This window comes from Eublepharis macularius, chromosome 9 (assembly GCF_028583425.1).
Source record: "Eublepharis macularius isolate TG4126 chromosome 9, MPM_Emac_v1.0, whole genome shotgun sequence".
Lineage (NCBI taxonomy): Eukaryota > Metazoa > Chordata > Lepidosauria > Squamata > Eublepharidae > Eublepharis > Eublepharis macularius.
Window position 1 is genome coordinate 107760603 of NC_072798.1, and position 19021 is coordinate 107779623.

At 46.4% G+C, this 19021-nt stretch overlaps 1 protein-coding gene across 7 annotated transcripts in view; it reads left to right on the forward strand.

Annotated features, from left to right (window-relative positions):
- Window positions 1-19021, forward strand: part of PPFIBP1 (PPFIA binding protein 1) — a 218856-nt gene that overhangs the window by 150917 nt on the left and 48918 nt on the right. For all 7 annotated transcript variants that reach the window (XM_054987877.1, XM_054987878.1, XM_054987879.1 and 4 more), the window contains 3 exons: window positions 939-1081; window positions 10528-10658; window positions 11307-11372. In XM_054987877.1, coding sequence (XP_054843852.1) covers window positions 939-1081; window positions 10528-10658; window positions 11307-11372 — 340 coding nt within the window. The remainder of the gene's footprint in view (window positions 1-938; window positions 1082-10527; window positions 10659-11306; window positions 11373-19021) is intronic.

Below are 19021 nucleotides of genomic sequence, written 5' to 3' on the forward strand. Positions count from 1 at the left end.
CCGAGTCTTCCCCTCCTTTTCACTAGTCTGTTGCAGTTTAAAAATCTACTTTTTTTCCTCTCTGTTTTTATCAATCTGTCCCGTCTCAGAAGATAATGATCTTTACCTTCTCTTCACTTTTCTCGGGTTGTAATCGCTGTTTCGATTTTAAGTTCTCCTCTCAGCTTCTTCCCCCAATCAATGCTTGGGTATGTAGGTCTTATGCCAGCCGAATTGGCCCCAAAACTGCCGCAGAGATTATAGCCGACCCGTCGCAAGGTGGGACCTCAAGGATCGGGGGGAGACTCGTTGTGTAGAGCCCCCCCTCGTCCGAGATCTAGCTCACCCTAGGGTCTTGAGCGTTCTTTGCCTGCTCCCCGCCTGAGAGCAGTCGGCCGCGGGCTATTTTCACCCCGCCGGCCGGTTAAAACGGCAGTCCGGTCAGCTCCGCAAGTGGAGCTGCGTTAGACCTCCATGGATCCCAAACAGGAAGTCGCCCATTCACAACTTTCCATGTGAAATTGCCGCTAAGAAACCGCAGCTAGTCTCCCTGTGCACCCCGCCCCCAGACCTCAAAATATGGGATCTTTAGGGGGAGATCAAGCTCCCGACTTCATATTGTTTCTTGCCTGGAATGTGTGAATGTTTTGGACTTCCATGCTGTAGTACGGAATCATATCCCCTAGATTTTAATAGGCTCTGCTTCCAAACCAGCACGTGCCATTAGGATCACAGCCATTGTGCGTTAATAAGTCCAGAGTATGCCCAAAGGGAGAAATCATTACCTCAAGTATGTCCCTCGGAACTAAATCCTGCTCTTAAGCATTGAGGTGTGTGCGGCAGTGAAGTTCTTAACACAGTAGCAGAATCATGATAGCCGGTCTAGTGCGTGTGTTCGTCATGGCAATATTTGTCATAAAGAGAATTAGTGAATGACTTTTCCCTGTCTGTCTTGGTAGGCAAGGACGATGAATGTGAGGAACCTGCTTCAGCCGTTTTCTCAGATTCACAGAATCTAAGCAAATCTGAGAAAAGTCTGCTTCCCACGGCAGCGTCAGACTCTCCCAACCACGAAGAATTTAGAACGACACCTTCAGAAGAGGTATTTCTTTTATTTCCTTCCCCGCATATTAATACAGTTTAATTTGTGTCGCAGCTATGTTTGTGGAAAGGAACTTTGTCAGTGGGGAAATCAGTCCAATGTGAAACTTAATTTTGTATGCAAAATCAAAAAGAGTCCAGTAGCACCTTTAAGACTAACCAATTTTATTGTAGCATAAGCTTTCGAGAATCAAGTTCTCTTCATCAGATGCCTGATCAAAACTGGGCAGATACAGAAGAGGAGGGGGAAAGAGAGAGAAAAGGGAGGGGTCATAAATCACAAGAAGGCAGAATGCAATTAGCATAGAGGCAATCAAAACATTCCTTTGCTTGGAAATGTAAACATCTCCTTTTGGTGTGCAGTCAGTTTGTAGCAGTGAAGGTGTCCAATTCCTATGTAGTATAAGCCTTCGGTAACCACAGCTGTCCCTGCCAGTTGCATCTGACAAAGAGAACTGTGGTCCCCGAAAGCCCACACCAGGCGCCACTGGGCTCCCCCAGATCACGCCTCTGTAAAGAGAATCTGTTACCTGTGGTAATGTGATAACCATTCATAGTCTCTATTCAGTCCCCGCTTGACAGAGTCAAATTTGCATATGAATTCCATTTCAGCAGCCTCCCGTTGGATTTTGTTTTTGAAAGGTTTCTGTTGAACCACAGCGACCTTTAAGTCTTTGGTGGAATGTCCTGGTAGATTGAAGTGTTCTCCCACTGGTTTTTGGACGTTTCCATTTCTAATGTCAGATTTGTGTCCATTTATTCTTTTGCGTAGAGGTTGGCTGGTTTGTCCAATGTACAGAGCAGAAGGACATTGTTGGCACATGAGGGCATATATCAGATTGGAGGATGAGCAGCTGTAAGAGCCAGAGACAGTGTAGTTGATGCCATTGGGTCCTGTAATTGTATTCCCTGGGTAGATATAGGGGCAGAGCTGGCATCTGGGTCTGTTGCAGGGCCTGGTCCCTGTGCTGGTGACTCTGCTGGCCGATTCATGATTGTAAGTGAGAAGTCGTTTAAGATTGGGGGGCTGTCTGTAGGCAAGGAAAGGTCTTCCACCCAGGGCTTCTGAGAGAGAGGTATCATTTTCCAGGATGGGTTGTAGCTCACTGATGATACGTTGGATGGGTTTGAGCTGGGAGCTATAGGTGACAACCAGTGGTGTTCTGTTGTTAGTTCCTTTAGGTTTGTCCTGGAGCAGACTGTTTCTGGGTACTAGTCTGGCCCTGTTAATTTGTTTCTTCACTTCATTTGGTGGGTACTGTAGTCCCAAAAATGCTTGTTGTAAATCTCTTAAGTGTGAGTCTCGGTCGAGAGCATTGGAGCAGATACGGTTGTAACGTAAGGCTTGGCTGTAGACAATAGACCGAGTGGTATGTTTAAGGTGGAAGCTGGAGGCATGTAGATATGAGTATCGGTCTGTTGGTTTCCGGTATAAGGTGGTATTTATTCGTCCATTATGTAGTTGTACAGTGGTGTCCAGGAAGTGTACCTGTTGTGTAGAGTGGTCCAGGCTTAGGTTGATAGTAGGGTGAAAGTTATTGAAGTCCTGATGAAATCTCTCAAGGGCTTCCTTCCCATGGGTCCAAATGCTACTACAGACTAACACGGCTAACTCCTCAGGATTAATTTTGTATGAACTTCCTTGCTTTCGTTAATAGAGCTCCCCCCATGGGATCTTATAGTTTGAGATAAAATGGTTAGGATTACTTATTTGTATTGTCAGTTTTAGGGCCACTGGAAATAGCACTGCCCAGAAACCAAGAAAACCTGGGAGGGTGGGAGCACGCGGCTGGAATTGGAATTGGAAGCTGATGCCATCTTGGAAGAGTTCTTACCTTCTGTCATGTCTAAAAGGGAATACCTTGCTAATAACGGTGCCTACCATTGGTTTATATTGTTTTGAATTGTCTGTGAGCCCCCTCCACAGTCTTTGGTGGGGAGATTAAAAATTATTATTTTAAAAATCACATTTTAAAACTAACAACAGATAAATAAGCAACAGAGAACCTGGATAAAGGAGTAGGTAGTTAGCTGGCTCCAGAAACTAAATGCAGCAGAATATTTGTGTGGAGGGCGTTCCACAGTCAAGGTGCAGGAAAAGTTCTACCGCACAAGGTCTACTTTATTTCTGATAGAGGTACTACATAGTGTATGGTTTCAGGAGTCATCAAACAGGTGCATAGAACAACGAGCAGTTTTTTGAATACCTTGATCCCAGACTGTCTTCCAAGATTGCACCATGTAGAGTATTGAAGTAGTCTGCCTTGAATGTTATTAGAGTATAGATAGCTATCGTCCAAATCAGTTTTCTCAAGAAAAGGAAGGGCAGCAGCTGGTTGACCAACTTGACACTTGCTCAGAGGAGTTCTGATCCTTCAGTTTGTAAATGCAGACCAGTGAACCTTTCCTTCCAAAGGGAGTGCAGCCCTGTCAAGAACATGCTGACCTTTCTGTTTATGGTTCTGTGTAGAACCAACAGCACCTCCATCTTGTTTGGACTGAGCTTCAATATATTTGGCCCTCATCCAGCCCAGTACCATTGCCAAACACCTGTTTAGGACATGCCTCACCTGAGGATGCTGAAAAGGAGGTGTATTAGAGCTGTATATTATCAGCATACTGATGACATAATGCTAGAGATACTATTTCCCAGAGGCTTTGAGTAGATATTGAATAATGGGGGACAGAACAGAGCCTCATGGAAATGCACAGCTTAAATTTCATGATTCTAGAATCATAGAATCATAGAATCTTAGGGTTGGAAGGTACCTCCAGGGTCATCTAGTCCAACCCCATGTACAATGCAGGAAATTCACAATACCTCTAGTGACCTCCTACTCCATGCACAAAAGATAGCAAAACAATGTCAGTGTCTGAAAAGCTGTTCCTCACTAGCACCTTCTGGTGCCAGTTACCGAGAAGGGAAGATCCAGAGGAGTTAGCCATGTTAGTCTGTAGTAGCAAAATAGAAAAGAGTCCAGTAGCACCTTTAAGACTAACCAACTTTATGGTAGCATAAGCTTTCGAGAACACAGCTCTCTTTGTCAGATGCATGGAGGGTATGAAGAAACTGGCCAGAGATATATAGATGGTGAGGAGAGGGCCATGTAAATGTAAATCATTTACAAATGTCATGAAAGAGGTGGAGTGTGCAATCCAGGCTGGGCGTGACCCCCTTCCCTCCATTGCTGAATCTGAATGGAATGCCTGAAGGCAGTTATTTCTGGTAACGAAATAATCATCCAGAGACTTTATTCAATCCAAGTCTGACTGAGTCAAATTTACATATGAATTCCAATTCAGCAGCTTACTATTGTTTTTGAAATGTTTCTGTTGAACTGTGGTGACCTTTAAGTCCTTGATGAAATGTCCTGGTAGATTGAAGTGTTCTCCTACTGGTTTCTGAATATTGCCATTTTTATGTCGATTTGTGTCCATTTATTCTTTTGTGCAGAGGTTGGCTGGTTTGTCCTATGTACAGAGCAGATGGGCATTGTTGGCACAGAAAATACGATTACAGGACCCAGTGGTGTCAACTACACAATCTCTGGTTCTTACAGCTGCTCATCCTCCAACATTATATATGCTCTCATATACTGTTGGAACTTAGTCCAACCGAACCAATATCATTCACAGCAGCCAGGCAGTCGTTTCAGGCTATTGGGGAAAATCACGGAAAAGAAGCAAGTGAATGCCTTGTGCTTGTGGCTGGATACTTCCTGATTCTGTTCTGAGGTGTTCCCCCACTTCACAAATCTTGGATCCTTCGCAAATCTTGGATCCTGTCCATTGACAACTTCCACAGTATATCGATCTTAATGTATGGACCTTTAATGCTGTTGATGGTTAGAAGTCATGTAAGGAGAAGGATCTTTAGAATCATTGTCCATCTTCTGTGCAGGCACACATGGAGTTGTGCTCGCGCAGGCCTACTGAACAGTGAGGTTTTATAGCTTTAAAATCTATAAGGGGCACCTGCCTCTCCAGGGCGCATGTGTGGCGTCTTCCTGCTGAAACCGAGTGTGCCTCTGGAAGATGGCACCCTTTACCCCCAGTTCCTCTTTCGCTGCTGACTGAAGAGGTTCTTCGACTTTCACTTCTTGATCGTGGCCTAAATCCACCCAGGAAAGATCAGAAAAATAGCAAGTATGGCTGAAAAAGCCTTATTTAAAAGGTGCACTGTCTAGGCAACAAAAATAACTAAGAGGAATGGCTATTCCATTTGTTTGGAATGCCTTGGGGAGGCACATAAAGTGGTGGCATGCCCCCATTGCCGAAAATTTACCCCAGAGGCTATGAGGCTTGAAGTGCACTTGTGGGAAAAGGCTATGAGAGCTTCGGATTTCATCCCGAGCAAATCACCTTCACCCTTAGGGAGCTCAGATCATCCAGCCCCAGCACAAGCATTGACTTCAAGCACTACAGCACCTAGCCGAGCCCGACACCCCTTGACTCCATCCAGCATTTTGGTTCCAATGGCCTTGGATCCAGGAGTTCTGAGTCAGATTCGACAGAAACAACTGACTCTGGATACACACAGCCTCATGGAAGTCTCTCAGACCCAATGACCTACTCCGTTATCACCTACAGGATCGGAGCTGACGCTCACACACTCTTCCAAACCAAGGCAGAAGTGGTCAGAATCGATCACCGTCGGGTCCATGTTGGATCTGAAACCTACAGATCTGAAACCCTCGGATCGGATGAGAGCTGCACCGGAAGGCATCAGCCAATGACCCACTGAATTCTTGGAATTGCCCAAGAAAAAAGCTGAATCTAAAATAAGTCACTTGCATAAACAAAAGCAGACATGAGTCAAAGAATGATGGAAGTGTAGAAACCATTATTTTGGACAGAGCACAGACTCCATCAATACACTCCAGATCTCCATCTTATCACTCTTCTGCAGAAGGAGAATTAGAGGATCTGCCTCTGCCTACCACTGCTTGGACAAGCAGGCATGATGACAGACAACCCAGTTGTTCACATTCTTGCCAATCTTGGCTTCAACAGATTCTGCCTTCGTGATAAGAGATTGATATGGGTGAACCATACAGAACCCATTCAGTTGCATCTACTTGCGAAGGGTTTGAACAACTCAAGAGCTGTAGACCCCAATACGAGGTTCCAAAGTTTTCCATGTCATACCATCCATTGGAGCCTGAAGAAGACCAATATCAACAAGACAGAAGTCCAAGCCCACCATACACCCCTTTACCTGATGAGGCAGTGATGGGAACAGGATCCAACGGACGACTTCTGACTGTTTACTGAACAGATGATAAGGTTGGCCAGATCACTGGATATAGAGATATCCTCAGTGGATCCTCCGACATCTTTATTTGGGAAATCCTGCCAATGTCGTGTTCCCTGTCATCAAAGGCTTTGTGGAACTAATAAATTCTATCTGTGAAAAGCCAGCTTCCATACAAACAACCTCAAAGAAATCAGAAAGTCTTTACAAGCAAGACATCTGTTCATTCCTCTTCACTCACCCACCTTCGTCTTCCCTCGTGACGGAAGAAATGCAGACAAAACAGAGACGGGGTCCTCACACAGCATCTTCAGACAAAGATAGCAGGAAACTGGATGGACTGGGCAGGAAGATGTATTCCTCGGCAGCATTAAATATCAAGATTCCCAACTACACGGCCATCTTGGGAGCGTATCAGGTCTTCCTGTGGAACTGCATGAAAGCGTTTATAGAACGACTCTTGGAGGACCAGAAAACTCTGGCCAAGGTCATAATGGATGAAGGACTTAAGCTTTCTAAACAACAGATTAATGCCAGGAGAAATGCAGTTTATTCTTCAGCCAGAGCTCTGGCCTCAGCCGTCGTTCTACAAAGCCATGCTTGACTTCGTACCACCACTTTGCCAACTGGAACACATGGCAAAATAGAGGACCTACCCTTCAAAGGCCAAAGCCCTCTTTTCCTCGAAGACAGATGAATACTGTTTACAGAAAAGAAAGGACAGCCAAACGGCCCGGTCATACGGCATACTACCTCCCAAACAGCAAACCACCCAGAGATGCCAGTACCACCACCAACAGACGTACCAGAATAAACCATACCACTTCTAACCATACCAACAATATCCTCAGTATAGACAGCCTCAGCCCTACCAAGGGCAATATCAGCGCAGAAGGTCTAACAGTAGACCTCATCAAGGGCAGCAAAACCCATTGGGTAAAGAAGCCCAAAGCCATTCTGACTAGATGCAGAACAAACGGGTAGCTACTTTCATTGCTGGTGGGCTTGCCCCCCAATTCAGGCATTCTGGAGACAAATTCTTTGCCAAACATATAAAATCACAGGCTACAAAGTCCCTATGCATCCGGAAATAATACTGCTAAACCTCTGGGAGAACCCTAATATCCCAAGTGTAAGGAAAGATTTAATTATCTTTTTTCTTACTGCGGCTAAATTTATTACTGCTTCCTCTTGGAATAAAACCTCCCTTCCCCCTATTTCGAGTCGGTTTTAAAAAAATGGGAATTCTTTATCATGGAAAAAATAGCAGATTAACTCTGTTTGTTTGATAACCCAAGAGTTCAGTCTAATTTTGTACATACATGGCTTCTGTAACACCTATGGCCAGATGTAATGTGCACGTGTTACAACTCTGGTTCATGACAGTCCATGATCCGAGTACACAGACGCAAGAAGAAAATATTCAGTACCCAGAGCAGTTATCAGGTTATCAGGACTGGTGGCAGTACCCAGAGCAGTTATCAGGACTGGTGGATGTCTGATACTCACGTGATGGCGACCACAGAGTTCTGATCACCCGAAATAGAAGTCGCCACCGAATCCACAGATGCATCCACTTCAGGTTGGGGTGCTCGATGTGGCTCCTTTTCCACACGTGATAAATGGTTATGGGAAGAAAGGAAATTACATATCAATGTACTTGAATTGAGAGCAATCTTTTCTGCACTTACCTCCTTTGCAGATATCGTACGAAAGAAGAAAGTTCAAATCCTAACGGACAACTGTACCACAATGTTCTACCTAAACAAGTAAGGAGGAGCTACATCCAAAATTCTGTGCAAGGAAGTAGTAACCACATGGGAGTGGGAAATAAAGCAGGGCAGAACCACCCAAGCAGCGCGCATGCCAGGCAATACCAATGTACTTGCAGACATGTTAAGCAGACTCACAACAGAAAATCACGAATGATCCATAAAGACCACTTACTTAGAACAAGTGTTCCAAAGATGGGGGTTCCTATTTGCCAAGGAAGGGAACCAAAAGGCCCCATTATTCTGCTCCAGCGGAGGCATAGATCAAAATTCTGTAGGAGACACATTTCAGATAACCTGGACAGGCCATTTCTTCCGTACCTTCCCCTCCTATTCCCTTGATTGTCAGAACGATCAGCAAAATACAGGCAAACAAGCCGGATATTATCGTAATAACACCCTTTTGGCCCAGACAACTGTGATAACCATGGTACCAACACCTCATGCCCCTTTCAAAGGGCTTGCTGTTTCACTTCAGATCAGAGCCAGACCTACTCAGCGACCACGGAGTCTGGTGTTATGGAGTCTGGTGTCATGATCTACACAGACTAAGGCTGACAGCATCCCAGATAATACAGAGGGAAGGATCCTGGGTAGAGTAGCAGAAATTATACTCAAAAAAACCACTAGAAAACCTTACACTTCCAACTGGAAGTGTAAAAAAATCTGGATGCAATGGACTGTCCATTATCCCAGATTCTAGAATTTCTGTTCTCTTTGAAACAAGGGGGTCTTTGCAAATTCATCTAGGGGCCATATCAGCCTTTCGCCCTCCTATTGATAAGAGAACTGTGTTCTCCCACAACGTATCTAAATTATTCCTAAAGGGCCTACAAAATGTATATCCTCCAATTATGGAAATTGTACCACAATGGTCACTTCAGTTGGTATTATCTAAATTTATGTCGGCGCTATTCGAGCCACTAGCTGCTTGCCCCTTAAGATACCATTAAAAGTAGCGTTCTTGGTGGCTATAACATCTAGTAGACGAGTAAGCGAAACGGCATCCCTTCGCTCTGATCCCCCTTTCCTCGGAGTACACCAAGGGAAGGTAGTACTCAGACCTTGTCTGAAATTTCGACCCAAAATAGTCACACAATTTCATCTGTCACCTGATATAGTACTACTTGTATTCTTTCCAACACCTTTCACAGTACCAGAAAGGCATTACACTCACTAGATGTATGCAGGGCCATATTATTCTACCTAAATCACACCGTATTTTTCAGGAAGGATACAGAGCTTTTTGTATGCTATGCAGGACCCAAAAAGAGGAAAGGAGCCACAGCACCAGGCCATAGCTAAATGGGAAACTTTAGCCATCAAGACATGTTACACAAGAGAAATGTAATATATCTAGGCTTAGAGGTGCTAAATATACAAGATTTTTGTTTATTTATATTGCTTGTTTAACTCCCAAAACTATTCCATATGTACTGTTCACATACTTATTGTTTATACATGATTGTATAAGTTTCAATTTAATGTCTGATCTAGAATTTGTATGATCTTTTTATTATGCACTTACTTTACTATCCTTTTTTAAAAAAATAAAATTTTATAATTAAAACAAGAATTGTTACACAAGGGCAAACGTACCTTGTCCGTTACAGCTGAATGCACGCTCTCCCAGGTTTCAGGCTTCTTCCCCAGCACTGAGGAAAGGGGTCCCTCGCATGACATCTGCAAGGCAGCGACCTGGTCGTCTGCAGACGCATTTGTGAAGCGCTGTGCCCTGGGAGTGATGGAGAGAAGAGAAGCAGCAGCTGGACAGGCAGCCCTTCCGTCTCTCTTCCAAGGAAGAGCCCACTCGCCACCCGGGTAAGAAGCTAGTTAGTCTCCCATGTGGGACTGCACAGGAGACGGACAATGAAAACAAGAGTTGCCCTTACAAGTAACTGTTGTTCATTGACCTCTTCAGTGCAGGCACACATTCCCTCCTTCCTGCCCCGCTGATGCTCTTCAATGCTTACCGGTTGGGCTGCCAGCTCAGGAGAAACTGAGGGTAAAGGGTGCCGTCTCCCAGAGGCACACTTGGTTTTGGTGGCGGCAGCAGGAAGATGTCTCACATGCGCCCTGGAGAGACAAGCACCCCTTATAGATTCTAAAACTATTCAAGCTCACTGTTTGGCAGGCCTGCGCATGCACAGTCCCATGTGTGCCTGCACAGAAGAGGTCAATGAACAACAGTTACTGGTGAGTGCATCTCTGTTTTCTAAGGCTTAAATGTTTAAGGCAGTCTGAATTCTTCCCCTGGAAATTAAGTGTAAATGACATGGGGGTAACTAAACGGTTGCCTCTCGAAGGTCCTGTGCTTCAGACTTAACTGTTGAAGTTCAGTATATTATGTTCTTGTGTTATAGCCAATTAATGTACAGTTTTCTGCCTTTACATGGGAATGATGATGCATCTTTTCTGTAGAATTCACTCCAGATCCACACCAGTATCTTGCAAGTTTCCATCCCTTCTTTCTCACCAATCTCCAGATGTTCAGAAGCATCGGCGGAAAAAGTGAAAGCCCAGCCTAAAATGTCGGTTGCAAGCGAAATCAGGTATCGATACTTCAGATCGTTTCTGTTGGATAATAAAAATGTCCTGATTGGTTGATTTATTTTCTAGTCTGCCTTTCTTGTTTAGACTCAAGATGGATTACTGCTAAAAGAAAGAAACAGTACAATCTGCAGGACTAACAAAATTAGAGAACCCGCTAGTACTGTAAGAAAGCACCGTTACAAGATAGGACAACAAATGCGGCGGGGCGGCTGTCGAGGGGATGGATCCGGATCAGGGCCTCAGCCGCCCTCTGTGGATCTTGCCCAGGGGTCCCCCCCCCCTGTCTTCTTTGCCCCTCTGTTGTCCTCTCATTTTATGAAAAGGATTTGGAAAGGATTTCTCTGAATTTTGCCCTCAGCCAGTTGAAGGAATAAAACATTCCAGTGCTTCTCCCTCAGAAATTTAATTAGTTATTAACATTCTTGGAACCTTTGCCTGAATTGGACCCCTGCAACTTCCCTCAAATTTCTATTTAGATAGGATCTGGTGGAAATTCTTCTTTCGTGACCAGCTCCTTCTTTAATAAAAAAAAATTATTAGTCAGACCTGGTCCATTCCTATAGGGATCCCCCTGACTGAAATAGCTCTTATTACAAGGCATTTTGCTGGATGTCTTACATTTTAATGTATATTGTTCATTTTTATAGTGAAAGGAAAGCACCATTGGCTTCCGTACAAAATGACACAACATTCCAGCTAAGTGACATGAAATTGTAAGTACCATATAACATAGCCTTTAAAACAACAACAACAACACACAATTGTATGTTTTACTAAAATACCTTGTTTCGTGGTTGCACTAACTCAATTCCTTCCTGTTTCCCCTTAGTTCTCTTTGTATTCATATAGTCTAGGTTTTCATTTCCATTGCAGTATGAAGTATCTTCAGTCAAGTTATATCGCCCCAGGGATTTACAGACTTTTGTAATAAGTTTCAAAATTATTTGTGGCTGGCTATTGTGCAAAATGTGATACTGTCTGCCTAGATTTCTGATTTGCCAAAAATATTAATGACTGCCACCCAGTGAAGTCAATCAGGACCATTCATGCACATAAATTGATATTTTGTTGACACTCGAGCATGGCTTATGACTGTTAAATATTGTTAAATATTGGCTACATCTGTATTATAACTCTGGCTCCTCTAGCCTTACTTACCAAATGCTTGCAGAGTCTGAAATGTCCAGTGTATTGATGGAAAAATCACGACCATGAGTGTATCTCCGGACTCACTGTGTTCGTGCTCCTGCTTTCGGGGGGATATCAAATGATTAAACATAGAATCTTAGATATTGAATTCTGAAATCTATACAGTAGGGCTAACAAAACCTGAGTTTGGAGATTCCGTTGGTAGTGGGTCATATGTCCCCATACTTTTATTCCTTGCAAATTCCACAACACAGAGCTTTTTCATTAGCTAGATTTAATGCAATTTTATATGGCAGATTTCAAAAGATAGCCTGTGTGGTCAGGCACTGTCTTTTTAATGAAACAAAGCCGAAGAACAGGACCACGTACAAAAGAGTTTAATTTTCTTGCTATCAAAACTCAAATATAAGGCACAATGAAAAGCCAAAATCAATTTTCTTGCTTTCAGAACACAATTGTAAGGCACATAATAAGCCAAAATCAACCGAGGAGTTATGAAGAATTCCCAAACTCCCGGCTGGGGGTGGCAACGGGTTTGCCGGCTTGGAAATTAGGCCCCGTTTCACACAATGTGCTTTGTCATAAGCCACATGTAAATCTAAAATGAACAAAAGAATACATCATTTAAAATAGCCAGTGTGCCAAACAGACTTACATAGTTACAAGGTTACAAGGTCTCTCACTTACAAAGAGAGAAAAACTCACCAATTATCGTCTGCTATTGCTACTTTTCTCTTTTACTTAGAAGCCACATGTAAATCTAAAATAAATGAAGGAATACATCATTTGAAATAGCTGTCAGGTCCAGTATATATCTTAACTATACTGACTCCATTTTCTAATGCTTTTAGTGTTTAAGTATTTTCTCCTCAGGTGCACCAGTTCCCAGGCAGCATTCCCACCAGAGGAGACTGTTTTGTCTAACAGCGTTCCACCAGGCATTGGCCTTGAAGGAGAGCAGCTTCCCAGGACTGAAAGATGTTGTTTTGAGAACTGTGGGGGGAGGCTGTTCCAGAGGGGTATTGTTACTCTGTATCCTATGCTTGCTCTTCATTGGTAACAATGATCATGTACCATCCTGAGTCTCCTATTCAGGACAGTGGACTATAATGGACCTTTTCTGCAATAAAGCTTCCTTTGCCAGACATTGGACTTATTCTTGCTTCTAAAGGGAATCTTGCAGAGAGTACCTTATCTAGCCACAGTCTGACATTTTGTTACCAATCATGTCTGAGTCGGGCCCAGCGGAATCCAAGGTTGTCCCGGACAGGGATCCTTTGTTTGATCCGTATGCGTCTCCCGACAATCAACCGGTGCAAACCCAAGACTCCCAGGAGCTGGGAGCAACCGGGAACGGAACCGGAGCCTCCACTTCTACCCTGCCTCTCATCGACTTCAGTACTCGGAACGAGACCGAAAGCAACCTCGGGGCAAGGCCGAAAGCAACCGCTCTCCCCTTGATCTCGGTGCCCACCCCGTCGGAGTGGGGAGCCAGACCCCGAGAAACCAGAGAGCGCCGGGCAGGTGGACTCCATCCACGAGTCTCGATGGACGGGCGCCGAAGCCTGGAAACCGTCCCGGAACTAGATAGCAGCCAACCATGGCGATATTGGAACAGGACGTTTGAGCAGATGGAGGGGGACACGTCTCGCCGCGGCGCCCTGAGTTGGGATTATTCCGAACTTGCTCCGTGGAAAGAGCCAATGGAAGTCCCTGAACAAAGTTGGGAGCAGATACAAGGTCGCACCTATGCGGTAGATACCAGCATCTCGGCCGTGACGGGGATGGCCAAGGGAATTCTAGCCGCGAGGTCGCGAATAGTCCAAGGGGACCCTCCTCCGTGGGGCCCTTTCTCCCCGGTGAGTACAGCGAATGAAGGTTCCCTGAGCGAACAACCAGGGCCAAGTCGAATGCAACAATTAGAAGCTAAGCTGTTGGATATGGAAGAAAGTTTGGCTCACGCCATTCATTTAATTTCCTCAATGGGGGCAGGAGAAAGACTGTCTCCTGAAGAGATGGCGATACAGATAGCTACCCTTCAAAGTGTCATCTCCTATCCGATGGAGGAAGTTCAGCAGCGGTCGTCACCTACCGGCGAGGGGGGCACCTATCCTGGCGAATCGGGAGAACAACCCAAGGAACTTCCCACACAGCGGGAAATTCCACCGAGAAGGGATCACCCGGTTGTGCCACCCGGTGAGACTCCCATCGAACCTCCTATCACGGGAGGGGATGTGCCGCCAGACGAGACCCCCGTTGAGAGGCCTACGGAAGGGGAGGAAAAGCCAAGTGATACACCGGTGATACCCCCCCATACTTCCCCTATAACGGTCCGGCCGGACCAAGCGGGAGCACCCGCGGCTCCATCCGGGGAGGGAGCCCCTGGTCAACCGCGCGAAACTGTTCCCGTCGGGCAACCTCCGGGAGATGGTCTACCAGCGCCAAAAGGCCAGCCGATGCTTCCCAGAACAACAACGCCTGGAGGGGCAAGCCCGCGCGGCCTTCCACCCATTCGGCCTTCGCCGCTGCGGCCCCTTCCGCTTCGACCACAACTAACCCCGCCGCTGCAGCCGATACGCTTGCCACTGGAACAGCCCGTAAGACCACCTCCGAACCAACCGATGGGGCCTACACCACTACGACCCCACCAACCCACCCCTCCGCGGCCGATCATTACTCCGCCGCACCGACCTCAACTGCCAGCACCTCAACCGCTACGGCCAGCACCTCCGGCATTGCCACCAGCCAGACCGAGATTGCAGCCGCCTGCCCGACCCAGACTGCCGCCACCAGCCCAGCCGAGAGCACCACCGCCAGCCCAGCCGAGGCCGCTACCCCCGGCTCAACCGATGATGCCGCCGCCAGCGCAACCAGCACCGCCAGCACAACCGGGTCCCCCCATACCTCAAGTGCCATTGATGCTTCCGGCGGACTTCTACCCAGCACCGGCTCCGAGGCAAGACCTCCCAATGGGTTGGGTGAAACTGGACGCCACTTTTGATGGGGATCCCTCCAAACTGGGCTTTTTTCTAGTGCAAGTCGTGCAATTCTTCAACCGGTGGGGACACCTCTTCGGCAGCGAGGCCAGCCAAATTGAACATCTCGGCTCCCGCTTACAAGGGAAAGCAGCGGACTGGTACGTAGGACTATATAATATCGGGGCCCCAGAACTCGATACTCTCCAGGGGTTGGTAGATGCTATTAGAGCACAATATGAAGATCCCTTAGAGGAAACCAGGGCCCGAACAGAATTGCAGGCCATTAAGCAGGGCAGCATGTCAGCGAGAGACTATATCACAAAATTCCGACAATTGGCTGCCAAGTGCCCCAGGTGTGAGGAGTCCACAAAAATTATTCTGTTCAAACAAGGACTTAATCCGAGACTTTTGGACAGAGCCCTCATGCAAGACAATCCCCCTACGCTGTTAGGTTGGATTCAACTTGTTTGCGAAGTGGAGAATCGCATTTTAGAAGTCCGTTTGGTTGAGCAACAACAACAAACGGGACAAAGAAGGCCATTGACCTTACAGAAGGGAGCTCGGGGAGCAAGTTACGCCACCCGTGGAGCGAGAGATGCTAGATGGCAACAAGGGCTGTGTTTGCAATGCGGACAGGCTGGTCACTTTGCAGCACAATGCCCCTACCGGCCTGTGCAAAGACCTCCGCTTCAATTACGACGTCCAACCCTTGCTCCGTTCCCTACGCTCCAACGCCCGACTCCAGCTCCACGAGCAAACAGAGGCCGCGGCGCTTCCCAAAGGCCAGCCTCAGAAAGAGGGCTGGAAGCGGAAGAAGTTATGGAATACGATCCCGCTTCCCCATCTGCAGAAGTCAATCCAGAAAGTCCCCAGTCGGGAAACGAGATGGATCTGTCGTAAAAGGGCCCAAACGACAGATCCGCCCCAAGCCCGTCCCTGCACGGAACCGGCCACCTGGGTCCATTTTATTCATGCCAGTGACTCTAATCAACCCAGAGAGAAAAATGCACATTCGGGTGCAAGCTCTCATTGACTCGGGTTGCTCAAGAGACATCATAGCCCCAGCTCTAGTCAATGGACTGGTTTTACCAACTCGGGATTTACAAAATCCAGTAATTTTTGAACAAATGGATGGTACCAACATGAATCCGGTCACGACTGAAACCATCCCGGTGATCACAGGCATGGGACAACATTGGGAAAAGAGGTCCTTTGTCATCAGCTCTACTGCCAAGTACCCGTTAATTCTAGGCAGCAAATGGCTATGTGATCACAATCCCTACATAGACTGGGCTCAAGGATGTATTACCTTCAATCATGCCAACTGTAAAAATCACCGTTGGAATCAAAACTGGGGTGAAGACCCAACTTACAAAGAAAAGGCCCTCCTCACCCAAGAAGAAGTCAACCAAATACCCGAACCGTACTGGCCTTTTCTAAATGCTTTCTCGGAGGAGGAAGCTGATACTCTACCCCCGCACCGACGAACGGACTGTGCGGTGGAAATTTTACCCGGAGCCTCATTGCCTAAAGGACGACTCTATCCCATGAGTCTCCATGAACGTGAAGAGCTCCGGAAATTCATCGACACCAACCTCCAACGAGGGTTCATCCGCCCAGCCTCTAGCTCCCACGCCGCTCCAGTTCTCTTCGTGAAAAAGAAGGATGGGGGACTCAGACTGTGCACGGATTTCCGAGGACTAAATGCAGTATCCACCAACAACGCCTATCCTATACCGCTCATCCGAGACCTTCTCAACGTCGTGGCCCAAGGTAAGATCTTTACGAAATTAGATCTAAAAGATGCTTACTTCCACGTTCGTATAAAGGCAGGGGATGAGTGGAAAACCGCGTTTAATACGCCCCTCGGACAATATGAATACTTAGTTATGCCTTTCGGATTGACGGGAGCCCCGTCTGTATTCATGTCCATGATAAACGAAGTTTTACATGAATTTCTGTACAAAGGGGTGGTGGTGTACCTTGATGATGTTTTAATTTATTCTGACACCGAGGAAGAACATGTTCAAATGGTACAAAAGGTCCTGGCCACCTTGATGAAGAATAAACTGCCCATCAAATTGTCCAAATGTGAATTCCATAAAACCGAACTCACTTACCTTGGGTATTGTATCTCACAAGAGGGGTTGAAAATGGATCCAGCCAAAATACAGGCGATCCAGGATTGGCAAACACCCACCACCCGCAAAGAACTGCAATCCTTCCTGGGTTTTGCCAACTTCTATAGAGACTTCATAGCAAATTTCGCCCAAATCACACTCCCCTTAACAGAATTGCTGAAAACCAAAGATAAAGGGGACCAAGCCAAAAAACCCTCTGCTAAACTACAATGGACCCCCGATTGCCAAACGGCCTTCGAATGCCTTAAAAAGCAATTTGTAACGGAACCCATCCTCTCCCACCCCAACGAACAGTCCCCCTTCATAGTACAGGTCGACGCCAGCGATACGGCGATAGGGGGGGTTTTGCTGCAGAAGGGGGAGGATGGGAAATTGAGGCCTTGTGCATTCTTGTCTAGAAAGTTCTCAGAGGCAGAAAGGAATTGGAATGTGTGGGAGAAGGAAGCCTTTGCAGTGAAAGCAGCTCTCACAAACTGGAGGCATTGGCTGGAGGGGGCGACATACCCTTTTGAGGTCTGGACAGATCATAAAAATTTGGAGGCCCTCCGAAGCCCACGCAGACTGAATGCTAAGCAATTGCGGTGGGCGGAATTCTTTTCCAAGTTCAACTTCACCCTCAATTATCTCCCGGGCAAAACTAACTTTTTGGCGGACGCCCTGTCGCGCATGCCCCAACATAAGAGCAAACGGGCGGAGACTGTCGACACGGTCTTCTCGCCTAAGCAACTTGGGGGCGTGGTGACTACTCGCAGCCGTGCTAAGCAGCCCCTCCCGGCCGACCAAGAATGGAAATCGAAACTTAAAACTGAAGTGGAGAAGGAGGGGGATAAAGCTCCGCGAAACAAACTAACCCAATCCCCACAGGGGGATTGGCTAGCGGGGAGCAAGTTTTATGTCCCGGACAGCCTTAAGCTGGAAGTCTTGCAGCGCTGTCATGATGCGCCCACTGCTGGACATTATGGGTACCTGAAAACTTTACACCTAGTTCAAAGACAATTCTGGTGGCCGGGCATGCGCAAAGACATTTCCCAATACGTTAGTTCCTGCCCTGTTTGCCTCAGCGCAAAAACCAGGAAAGGGAAACCTCCGGGTCTCCTGCAACCATTGGAAACGCCGAACCGGCCCTGGGAAGTAATCTCCATGGACTTTATCACTGATCTACCTCTTTCAAAAGGACATAATTGTATTTTAGTTGTGGTAGATCTGTTCTCCAAACAAGCCCATTTTATCCCCTGTACTGCTATACCCTCCGCTCGAAAACTAGCGGATCTGTTTCTAAAACACATCGTAAAATTACATTCTTTTCCGTCCAAGGTGATTTCGGATCGCGGCGGACAGTTCGTTGCCAACTTCTGGCGGGAGCTTTTGAAAATGTTGAATATTGAACAAGGTATCAGTTCAAGCCACCACCCACAAACCGACGGGCAGTCCGAAAAAACAAACCAAATATTAGAACAGTTCCTTCGTTGCTACATCAATTTTCAACAAGATAACTGGGTGGACCTTCTCCCTCTAGCCGAATTCTCCTATAACAACAGTGTACACGCTTCAACGGGAGAAGCCCCCTTCAAAATTGTGTATGGGACTCATTTCAATCCCTTCCCATTGGACGCACCCCCTCTCCATTCCTCTAAATTGCCAGATGTATCCTCATGGTGGGGGGAGGCGGTGCAGCAATGGACTATCATTAAGAAGCACCTTGAAAAAGCCAAACTGGATTACAAAAAGTACGCAGATCGCCATCGTGTGGCCGAATGGGAATTACAACCAGGAGACCATGTGTATATTTCCACAAAGAACCTAAAGCTAGCTCAGACAAGTCGCAAACTCGCTCTGAAATTCTTAGGACCTTTTCCTGTACGCAAAGTAATAAATAAAGTGACTGTTGCTGTAACATTACCCAAGAACCTTCGCCATGTGCATGATACGTTCCATGTCAGCCTTTTGAAGAAAGCTCCCACCGACAACAAGTGGCATATCAAAGCTCCACCCATTCCAACTTTAATTGACGACCAAATACACTATGAGGTACAACAAATTTTGGACTCTAAAATCAAGAGAAATCAGCTTTTTTACCTCATTAGATGGAAGGAC